Source organism: Sabethes cyaneus, chromosome 2 (genome assembly GCF_943734655.1).
Source record: "Sabethes cyaneus chromosome 2, idSabCyanKW18_F2, whole genome shotgun sequence".
Lineage (NCBI taxonomy): Eukaryota > Metazoa > Arthropoda > Insecta > Diptera > Culicidae > Sabethes > Sabethes cyaneus.
The window spans coordinates 25,385,552-25,397,019 of record NC_071354.1 but is presented as its reverse complement, the minus strand read 5'-3'; the positions used below and the strand labels follow the sequence as shown (position 1 = coordinate 25,397,019).

The window sequence follows — 11,468 nt, the reverse complement described above, 5'->3', positions numbered from 1 at the left end:
GGCGCTATTGCAGGAAAAGCGCCCGTCTGACAGGTAAATTTGCTGCCAACCTTGTCGAGATTCTCAGGTCGAGATGTGCTGAGATGTTGGCAACAAAAACATGGCACCCATCGCAAGCCCCTGGTTTGTTACTGAGAGTTTGTTAGAGTGAAAAAGATAAACAAAACTTTGCACCAAATCTTCACAAACTTTCCATATGGCAGTTCCATGAGAGTACAAGAGATCGATTTGTGCTTACATAGCGAATTGTGTCTGAGCCTTAACAAATATCTGGCAGCGACAAACTTTTTCTGCCCGGATTTCACCCGTGAAAACTGGCCGAAATGCAACAACCAATTCTGGCCGAAAGTTCGCTTAACGGTTTTGTTTTGATATTTCTGTTCGATTTCTGCTAGCCACGTCGAACAGAACCAGTATAGGTACCGATTCGGTTGGTTTTCAGTTTTTGCATTTTTTAAAAATTAAAAATCCAATGTCAACCAAAATATATATATATATATATATATATATATATATATATATATAAAAAGGTATATATATATATATATATATATATATATATATATATATATATATATATATATATATATATGGGTCATTCCACGGGAAAGTTACAATCATAATTTTTTTTACGTTCTTTGTTCAAAAAAAAATCGACACGTATTTTTCTATTTCGATGTTATTGTTGGAATTCGCAAGATATGATTTTTTAAAATATTGTAATCCGAAAAAAATACTATTTTTTAAATGCTGATTGTAAACATAGTTTGTAATATCAAAAAATGACTTTCTACCAGATGTGTTCACTATTCCACAAGCTTTCAAAATTGGTATACCATACTTCCTCTCGATTGCTTTTCAATAGTTAAAACCTGAAAGTTCAGCGCATCTGCTCAGCTTCTTCTTAGGAAGTTTCCTTCTTACTCCATATCAAGTTTGTAGCTACCGTTTGGAGCTGTAGTACCGAATTGGGGCACAGGATTACAACTATCCCGCTGAGCGGTCCGTAAACTGTGTACAGCAATCGGGGCCTGCCACAAAAGACGATCATTAAGACTGTTACAGTGGGCTTTTAACCCAATGCCCTTCAAAGTCAACGTGTTAGGTGATACGTTGGCAATCCATGACATTTATGGTTCGTTAGAATCATCTGCAAATTAGTTTTGCAAATCTCGTGAAATTACCCGCTCAGATTTACACTCTGGGTTATTTGGGAACAGTTTTCCAGATAGGTCCCCAGATAGCACAAAATCGTAATAGAAAGTTCACATTAAATCGTTTTCATGTCAATTTCACATTGGAATTGTATAATGATTAGAGTATGTCAAATCGAAGTGAACAATAAGTTGTTTTGCAGTCGTGCGTGTCTTCATATACAATTCATGAGTGTGAATTATAAAGCAGCATAGACGATTGCAATATTTGATTATATCTTAATCATATATTCAGGAGTATTTAGTTGCGTGTTATAAAAACTGCGCAAAATAGAATTACAAATAGTTGTCAAAGTTTTCGCACGTATATCGCCTCCACTTTGGTATATATATGTTCTTATATGGCGTGAAATATAACTTTTTCGTTCAGATATGATTTCGTATATCTCAGTTGCAATCGAGATATACAAACCAAATGGTTTACTGGGTCAAAGCAAGGTGGTAACGATGTGATTGCTACAATGCAAGGAACAACGCTTTCTATTTGTGGATTAAAAGACGAATGTGCACTTCATGAGCTGCCCTACTTTCACTGGACAAACAATCACTGCTTTGCTCCGATGCAGGATTTACTAGAAGGCATCTTTCCTATATGGTTTTGAAAAAGATTCGATTTGAAAGTGTGCAATCCAGAATAGTAACAGTTGCTGATATCAACAAGGAAATTGACTCTTTCGAATATGGCGCAACTGAAGCAGCTGATAAACCTTTTGCAAACTTTACACTGCAAATGTTATAGTCTAGAAATAACCATATTGGTCAGTCTGCATCACAGTGCTGGCTTCTTCTGCGTTCATTTTCTTTCGTTTTTGGTTCGGCCTTAGAAACCAACCAACATTTTCGTAAAACCATTGCGTCAATGCTCAAAATATGTTTTATTTCTTTTTCAAACAAACTGTCTCACGAAACTATCAACGATTTTGACCAAAATCGTGTTTGTAGTCTTTGACCTTGAAATGCGGTCAGGCGAGCTGTGAAGCGCGGACTAACACGCTGACGGACGAGCAACGTCACACGCAGTACCTTGCAAGTCGTAAGGGCCTGCATAGTGTCGTCGTCCTGGAAGTAAAATCAAGTTAGATTAAAACTTCTCGGTCGGTGGTTTCTACAGTTGACGGAGGAAGAGGCACAATTTGTGTGTCTAAAAATAACCCAAAAACCAGATACGTCGCTGCATTAATAAGTGGGGTTGCGCAGTCTCCTTTTGTCCAGCGCCTCTATGGTTCAAAGGTACACGGGTACCCAGTGAGCCACACGCCCTGGCGGGTGTTGTGGGTTCGAATCCGGTTATAATCTCAGATTATAGCTTGGTTCGACCCATGCACCTTCCAGCATTGGACAAAAGGTAGGAGTCACAACGACAAAAGGTAGGAGTCCTTTCCCAAAAAATTTTCATTACTTTCATCTACCATCTCTCCATCAATTGTAGAACCATCGTTTCAAAAAAATAATATCAACGATTTATTCAATGAGCTACGCATCCTCTTCAAAGAAATATTTCCATGTAGCAGAGCAATGAATAAACTCCATCATATCGAGCTTTATTCTCAGGCATGCCTGGAAAATGATCCTATTTGCTATTCCAGCTGTATGATGCCAAGTTCAAGGAATCAAAAAGTCAAGAAAACTTGCGGGAATTACAAAAATTTATCCTATAGCTTGCCAAAGCGGCTTAGTTTAAATGCAATCAACGTAGATCGTATAGTTACAGCAGGAATACGAGAGGATCCATGACACTTACAACTCGTCTGCAGATTTAAAAGCTTTTCTTAGTCTTGCGTTGCTCCACGAGGAGAACAATTGGTTCAGCGTACAAGATTTTAAGTTCAAGACATTAATTTTAAAATCGCGTCGTTTTCCTAACTCATATTCTTTTAGGCTATGTGAAAAGCGTTCTTATATTAATAAAAAAAACTAGGAAACCGGGGAATTAAGCGAGTCCTTGATGCTAAAGGAAACCTTTCTCTAGAGGAAATGCAGGAATGGCCTAGGGTATGGCTTTTCTTTAGGTTGATCCAGGTAATTGTAGCTTATTTAAAACAAAATTTTAACGAACGTCGCCTTCGCTCTAAAATAAAAACAGTTTACTAACTACTAAACTGTTTTTATTTTAGAGCGAAGGCGACTCCGGCCAAACAATAATTAATAGCTGCATGACGACATCGCCACACGTATTATGTGTTGAGGAAAAACTAAAACCAGGCAATTTGTATATAATACTCGGTGCTTATACTATATCCAGTGGAAGTTCAACACTACAGGCTATAGATGTATTTTTTAAATCGTTCCTAGCAACCAAAAGTTCGAATTTCACTTAAGAAACAAACTTAAAAGTTCATATTTGGTTCAAATTTAGTTCCGCAGAACTTTCTTGCTGAACAACCAGACACTACATTTGTAAACCGAACTTCATTCTCATTAAAGTACCGTTAATAGCTGTAGCAGCTTGAAAGTCCGACATGCAGCTTGAAAGTTCAACATACGACTTGAAAGTAACTTAGAGTTCGGATAATGGTGTCTAAGGAAGGTTAACAAGCTTTATGTCTATGGAGGTGTAGCTTGCTAAGCAGCTTTACTTGTAATTAACCGAACTTCAAAGTTGCCTAGAGTTTGCTGCATAGTGCGCTAAGCAGCTTCTGAAGAAACTTTGGCAAAAGTTTATAAAACAGCACTTGTAGTTCTATTTTTATACTTTTCCATTTTCTACCTCCGCCTCCTCATAACTTTTGTAAAGTCGGTTCATGCGATTAAGATAGACCATTTAAAAAAAGCCTAACTACCCAAGCAACCAAAAGTCCGGTTAAAAGTATATTTTTTGCTTGATCAGCCATATGAAAGATCATGAAGAGAATTCTATGCAGCTGACATTTTAAGTAATTAACCGAACTTTCAAGTTTACATTCAATGTTAAAACTTCGTACAGCACGCTTTTCAGCTTGTGAAAGAGACTGTAAAGTTTACAAACGGTTCGGTTATGTTGCTGTTGAGAATGCTATTCAGCACAATAAAAGAGAAAAAAAAATTCAACAAAAGACTTCTTTTATTATTCGTTTTTTAGTTTCGTTAATTATAGCATGTCTACTTTTAGTTTCATATTATCGACCCTGCTCTGGTGAGGTGAAATGGCATTTATTTTTAATTAGGTCCTTTTTTTTAAATTATTTAAGGGTAACACTTACCACGAGTCTCGAACCCAAGTCCTCCTGCTTTGAGAACGGAATACATACCTCTGATCCATGTGAACACTGTGCTATACCATTAGATTTTACTCGAAGTGTTGATTTCATACATTGGAACCTTTAGCGTGATGGGAAAGATTGATCAATAATATCGATAAATATCGATATGTGCGGAAACGAAACGAGCAATGCTGACATTCATTGCTTAACCATTATTGACCAATAATAATACATGTAATAAAAATTTAAAAAAATAGCAATATATTGTTAGAATACTAAAAGAAATCTACATTTCTCTACTTGAGCGATAAATATCTTATAATCAGTTGTTAATATGTACCATATCGATATAATCGATATAGGCTTGTCATCGGTTAAATGTATGCTTTCTCATCCATAGTTTTCCCAGTTGTTTACCGCAAAAGTGCATCGAAAACGAAAAGCGTAAATTTAAAATTTGTAAATAGTTGCAATTTGCAATCAATCTCTCGGTTTATTCAGCTATAAATTATGATAAGGTATGAAAATTATTTACAAATTATTTAAAAGCTTTTTAGAATATTCGTCTTTTTGTAGGAATGCCATTCGCCGTTGTTGAAACGATCAACGCTAGAGGTTGTAAGGAGCTGTCGGTGGTTCCATGTAACTGGCTGCGAACCTCAAGAAGCGGAAATATTGTTCTCTGGCCAAATGCAAAACGCATTGCAGACCAAGAAAAACTGCTCCATGATGAAAACAGTTTCCCGAAAAAATCATGGCTAAAGTACAAATGTACAGTGAAACGTAATGCCATCATGTCATATGCCGCAGCGAAACTCATGTTGGAAGAATTATCAGGAGAGTCATCATCCGACGTGAACCAGCTAATTCGACGAAAGAAAAAACAACACAACCATGACAAAGAAAATTTTCAGAACATGTTTGTTATGGACAATACACAACATCAAAATGAATCAGCATCGGTTGATGAAAACTCTGACTCTGAGCCAACCGTAGGTGACCAATTTAACATCAACATTGGATCACAAAAATCATCTCCACAGGTTCCTGTCATTGTCGAGGTGACTGAAAATATGCAAAGCGAAATCTTTTCTCAACAAAAAACACCCCCTTCATCATCACCGACTGGCATTCAGAGAATTGAGTACGTAACATATGAAAATTTTCACGAACCTGATACATTGGTTGAAGCAGATAATCCTGTGCAAGAATGTATGAATGAAATTATCAAACTTCGGCAATACATTGAGCAGCGATTAGATCGACTGGAAAAGCGGTCGGCGGATATCTGCATACAAAATGAATTTATTCTGGACGCCCTCCGAAAGAACAGTTCCAGGGTGACCAACATTGAGGAGCCAATATCATTTTGTATTGATCCCATTGAGAACGAGCTACAATTAGCAGACCTGGAACTCAAGTTAGCGGATACGGATTTCAAATCCAAAATGGTAAATATAATTAACTTTTGCCCAAAAGTTATTAATTTTTCATCTTTTAAGGTTAAATGGCTGCGGTTACATGCTAGTGGTGATTGTGCCGAAAATCGCATGTTAGGTGTACTTGATATCCTCTTCAGTAAGGAATTTCAAACGAAATGTACCTGGACTGGAGCTAGTCGGAAGGGGCCGAAAATTGCAATAATGCCAAATCGGAATATCCTTCAACTTTTCACACAGGTCGGAAGTGATGAATACGAAGTAGTCACTCAACAAAAACTAGCAAACTTCTTCATGAAGAAACTGAAAAACTCTCTTAAGCGCTTACTTGCTGCTGGCATGCGTAGAGGAACAAGGCACGTCAGACGTAAACAACGAAATGTTGCTGAAGTGGATGTTGTTGGTGATGTGTTAGTCGACGCGTCATCGAATAAAATGAATGGACAGGCTGATAAACAAGTGAACAGTTGCAGTGAGTCGGAATCAGAAGAATATGCTGGTTCTGTTGTTGATTCTTTGGATGCATTGGATTATGCGGAAATTCTCTCAAACGCCACTCCTGATTTCAGTGAATAAGCAGATACAAAAAACCATTTACTATATTAACGAAGACTTCATATATAAAGATTGGCAATTTAATTTTCACTGTTGTGTTAATAGGTACAATGCTTTTTATTTATATATTTATATGTACCATTGCTATACAGTGGCGTTTGACGGTGAAATGGATTTTGATCGATTTACTTTCTTCTAAGTTCTAAATAACAGAGCGTTAATTTTAATTTTATAAATTGTTTTGTTTAATTAGTGTATGTACTAAAGGAATAAATACATGATTACTACGACGTTCAATTGCAACTAATTTGCATTTAATGTCACTGCAGCTAAACTTAGAATAGGCACCAGATAAGTTACTGTTATTACTACAATATATATTTAGAAAGGATGAAGTAAATGGATAGGTGAAGTAATCATTTTTCTCTTTTACGATTTTGCCGATGATTTTCAGCTGGGGAGCTTCTGTAACATGATCGAAACGCACAATTTGGTTCTTGTGGGTAAGAAACCAAGCGTTTCTCTCGGAATTGTTTAAGAAACAGTCTTCATTCACGTCGATGACTCTTTCTCCTCCACAAATTCTGACAGAAGGATAATTCTTCGGACGAGTTTTTGATTTTTGTGTGATGTAATATTCTTCAGAATTAATTTCGGAGAGCCTGTTGATGACTTGTTCGAGACCCTTCCATCCACTTCGAAGTAGGCATTTTATTCGCTGTAGGGCATTTTCGAAAGGATATGCTGCAATGGTAGATAACGGTCCGAAGCGTTCAACTTCATCAACAACATGTAGAAGATTGTGCACATTGCTAGTCATAAACTGTTCGCCATATAGCTCCATATAACCAGTGACAAACTTTTCCAACATTTTCCTTGCAACATGCCAGTTTGATTCGTAGTTCTGTGAACACAACATCGTAATAGAGCAAAAAAAAAGTAGGAAGTGACGATATATGTCGTCAGGAAGAAACTCTTTGAGTACTACTATACTGGCGTAATGTAAGAAGCTGCTAAATTCAGAAGCTTTCCAAAATGACAAGAAGTCCATCCCTCGTAGCTTACGGTGAATTTCAGTAGGCAATTGAATGCCAGCTAAAATTTGCGATATTTCATTAGACTGCTGCGACGACAACTTCGATTTATAACCCAAAGATCCATCTCTCCATCCAAGAAGCAAACGTTTCATGACACCTAGATCGATCAAGTGCAAACGATCTCCAACGATAATGTCTTCAATCATATCCAAGCTTGGTATTTTAAGCAAAGGTGTACTCGACTTTTGATGGAGACCGTATGCATTTTGCCTAAAGTTTTGATCCGTTCGTTTTGCGCTATTAATGGAAGTGAACACGACTGTTCGGGATTCGTGTGAGTACTCGCCTTCGCCGACACACTTTAGACAGCCATTTTTTGAGTTGAAATTTGCGACGCCTGATAAAATATTTGTTCACTATTTAAAAAATCAAATTAATTTAAATCACGCAATCATACCTTTCAGAAATGCGCGTGCGGGTGAATCACAAATAAAACACCTGAGTTTAACGGTGATTTTGTGATTGTTGATAAATATTCCATGGTTTATCACATCAATCAGCTCTTCGACTAACTGTTTTAAGAATGTATCAAGATTAGTTGGTTTAGTTTTTCCATAAAATATGGCAACCGTCATTGGCGCGATTTCAGGCATTTCTGAAATATTGAATAGTATAGGCCAAAATTGCAATTTGCTACTCTTGAAGAGTGGAATTCCATCAATGTTTATGTTTATCGAGATGCTTAGGGATTGTTCTGTTTGTATAAAGTTATTTTATTTATTACCTTTTTAATGGGGCTTTCAACCGGTGGTGGGTTCACCCCAAAAAGGAAAAGTTATAAATGTTTTTTTACCGAAAAAAGTCACTCAAGCATTGCTTGATACCTTTGTACCAGTATTGTCCACCAGCGATTTCGACAATTTCGGTAGTTGCCTGCCGGGATGTCTTTAGTAAAGTTCTTGCAGACCGTGGTAGTTTGGTCCCGTTAGTTTTTCTTCTAATTATTTCCATAATTAGATTTATGGATGCGTGTGATTGATTCGTTTTGAGAGCCCAATACGTAATGCATTCGCTCAAATCCATTCGATCCAATACATCATTATGCTGATCGTTTTCAAATGATGAATATACATCTTCGAATGAATCTACGTTGCTCTGGTAAAATCCTTCTTTGTCGCTATCGTCATATTCGGGACTACTTTCTTCAGATAAAGGTGTATCTTCTGCAAAACTTGCTTCAAATTTCCTTTTGATCGGCATGCTTTTAGACGTAGAAAGTTGATCTTCTAAAATGCAACAAATAGGGGTAATGACAAAAGAAAAAAATTACTAATAAATTTATGCTACCTGTGTTCACAGCTCGGTTCGCAGCTATGTTTTCCGTCTCCCATTTAGCCAACAATTTGTTTCTGTGGTAATAAAATAAACCATTCTTTTTTATAATTTTAGAGAAATTCATTTTTTCGTCTTCTACTTTTCTACACACTTCTATTTTGAAACCTGCAAGATGAAAATTTCTATAAATAACCTAGTTTGACGTTTCTATATGATTTACAAGCTACAACGCTGATTAGTAGTCGAATTGAAAATTTGCCGTGAACTTTCACGCTGATGAAAAGGACGGTCACTGCTTTCATTGAACTTCGTCAAGCAGAGTTCAAAACAAGTTTCTACGCCCTCAATGTGAACTTAAAAGTTGTATTAAAGGGAATTAAAAAATTGTTTTGAACTTTTTAGTTTCTAACAAATATTTAGCGGTACTTAAGTTCGGTTTATACGTATGGTGCCATATTAAGCAGCCATAAAGTTCTGCGGAACTAATAGTGAACCAAATGTAAACTTCTGAGTTCGTTTTTTAAGTAAAAATCGAACTTTTGGTTGCTTGGGTAACACCGACCGCTACTGGATTTGAACCCGTGCGTTCCTCGTTGCATGCCTATCCTGATGCATTGCGCCATCTCTGGCGCCGCTAGCTCAAGAATGGCATAAAATATGACGTCTTGTTCTTTTGGATTCACTTTTGAAGAGAGTTTTGGATAGAAAGGATCAATCAGAATCTGACCAACGTTTAAATAATTTTAACCCTATTTTAGTGTGCATTTATAAAATAAATCCAAATATGCTTTTAGAATGACTCTGACCTATTATCTTTATCATCAGTTCTTTAACAGTCTTGGTTCATTCCAGTAACTCAAGTTTGAGTTCTTGCGCAATAGCTTGTGTATGTTAAAATAACGTACTAGCTAAATCGTTTATTTGACCAGATTTTTAATTATACAAATTTTATGTAATAAAAGAAAATCAACAACAAAAAAACGATGATTCTACAATTGATGAAGGAACGGGAAGGGAAAGTAATGAAGAAGGATTTTTCGGCAATGGAGGGGGAAGAGTTGAAAGGAAGGGGGGGGGGGTAATATAACAAGTTGTCGTTGTGACTCCTACCTTTTGTCCAATGCTGAAAGGTGCATGGATCGAACCAAGCTATAATCTGAGATTATAACCGGATTCGAACCCATAACACCCGCCAGGGCATGTGGCTCGCTGGTACCCATGTACCTATGAACCACAGAGGCGCTGGACAAAAGGAGTCTGCACAACCCCCCTTATTATTGTAGCGACTTGGATTGGGCTATTTTTGAACACAAATTGTGCCTCTTCCTACATCTACTGTAGAAACCACAGATCGAGAAGTTTTTATCTAACTTTGTATTTACTGGCAGGACGACGACACTATGCAGGCCCTTGCAACTTACAAGGTACTGCGTGTGAATGCTGTTCGTCTGCTAGCGTGTAAAAGAGTGGAAAGGATGGGGGAGGGGGTAATAGGTAGCTACGCTTAAGAAGTTGTCGTTGTGACTCCTACCTTTTGTCCAATGCTGGAAAGTGCATGGGTCGAGCCAAGCTATAATCTGAGATTATAACCGGATTCGAACCTACAACACCCGCCAGGGCATGTGGTTCGCTGGTACTTGTACCTTTGAAGAGGCGCTGGACAAAAGGAGTCGGCAAAACCCACTCATTAAGATAGCGACGCGTCGGGTTGGGTTTTAGACAGACGAACAACGTCACGTGTAGTACCTTGCAAGTCGTAAGGGCTTGCATAGTGTCGTCGTCCTGCCAGTAAAAACAAGTTAGATTTAAACTTCTCGGCCGGTGGTTATCTACAGTAGACGGAGGAAGAGGCACAATTTGTGTCTGAATGAATGGCCTAATGTGCTGATGAAAGTTTGTCACTATTGCATGGAAGTTAGGACAAAGACAAGCTATCTTAGCTGTTTATCGTGGATACAGATGCTTCATGACAACTATATTGTTGCCTGCGAAAAAGACACACTGCTGTATGCAATACGTGTTATACGCAACAAAATCAATCCTAATCATGTTATACTGTGTCGGCAGCGGCAGTGATTGGTAGTTACTAAGGTAACGTTGGTTACTTTTGTACACCAGACTTTAGGTCAAAGCAAGCTGATCTTTTTCTTTAGGTTTTGGCTGTTTGTCCTTTTTGTTTAAGTTGCTGATAAAGTTTTGTCTTTAAACAGCCGGCTGGTGACAAAGACATATTTTATTGTATATCTGCATCAACAAACGCTTATGAAAGCGAGTGTGTATCAAAATATATTTTCATAGAAAGTTGTCCTGCTTGCTGGTGGGAAGGGACATTCATTTGGCCTGATATTTTGTTATCGTGATATATTCTGGTTGCTACGTATTTTTGTTTAATAGGCGCAGAATAACTGGTTTATCGCTCTTCGTTTTTGTCGGTTATTTGTGCGTATGAACAATGATATTTTGATTCCCTGACTTTGGGCAAAACTCCCAATATCACCAAGAATAATATTACCAATACCCATCAATCACAAACTTCTCATATTTCTGGTTTTAGCTTTTAGAAGCTCGCATAATCAACCCTTTTACATGCATTAAAGCCATCAGGTTTTAAATATTTCCATCTAATTTCGAAAAACATCCCTGCATTTGCTTAGCCCTGTTTGTGTAAATGTCATGAAATCATCGCATTTCGCCCGCGTTTGGCGAAGA

General features: G+C 37.4%; 2 protein-coding genes across 2 annotated transcripts; one reads left to right on the top strand and one right to left on the bottom strand.

Moving 5' to 3' along the window:
* Positions 1 to 4,971: 4,971 nt before the first annotated feature.
* LOC128735199 (uncharacterized) lies at positions 4,972 to 6,408 on the top strand. Its single transcript, XM_053829694.1, has 2 exons — positions 4,972 to 5,844; positions 5,896 to 6,408. The coding sequence occupies exons 1-2, from the start codon at positions 4,972 to 4,974 to the stop codon at positions 6,406 to 6,408; spliced, it is 1,386 nt and encodes a 461-aa protein (XP_053685669.1).
* Positions 6,409 to 6,616: 208 nt separating this feature from the next.
* Positions 6,617 to 8,887, bottom strand: LOC128735198 (uncharacterized). The gene is made up of 4 exons (XM_053829693.1): positions 8,772 to 8,887; positions 8,309 to 8,710; positions 7,882 to 8,178; positions 6,617 to 7,821 (listed from the first exon to the last, which is right to left on the bottom strand). Exons 1-4 carry the CDS (start codon positions 8,881 to 8,883, stop codon positions 6,617 to 6,619), a joined length of 2,016 nt encoding a protein of 671 aa, XP_053685668.1. The 5' UTR covers positions 8,884 to 8,887.
* Positions 8,888 to 11,468: the final 2,581 nt, after the last annotated feature.

Excerpts from the sequence above, each read along its gene's own strand:
- LOC128735198 (XM_053829693.1), bottom strand. The coding sequence starts at position 8,883 with ATGAATTTCTCTAAAATTATAAAAAAGAATGGTTTATTTTATTACCAC. Across the intron at positions 8,711-8,771 it reads GAACCGAGCTGTGAACACAG|AAGATCAACTTTCTACGTCT; the intron begins GTAGCATAAATT and ends GTTGCATTTTAG. Across the intron at positions 8,179-8,308 it reads TGGACAATACTGGTACAAAG|AACAATCCCTAAGCATCTCG; the intron begins GTATCAAGCAAT and ends TTATACAAACAG.
- LOC128735199 (XM_053829694.1), top strand. The coding sequence starts at position 4,972 with ATGCCATTCGCCGTTGTTGAAACGATCAACGCTAGAGGTTGTAAGGAG. Across the intron at positions 5,845-5,895 it reads CGGATTTCAAATCCAAAATG|GTTAAATGGCTGCGGTTACA; the intron begins GTAAATATAATT and ends TCATCTTTTAAG.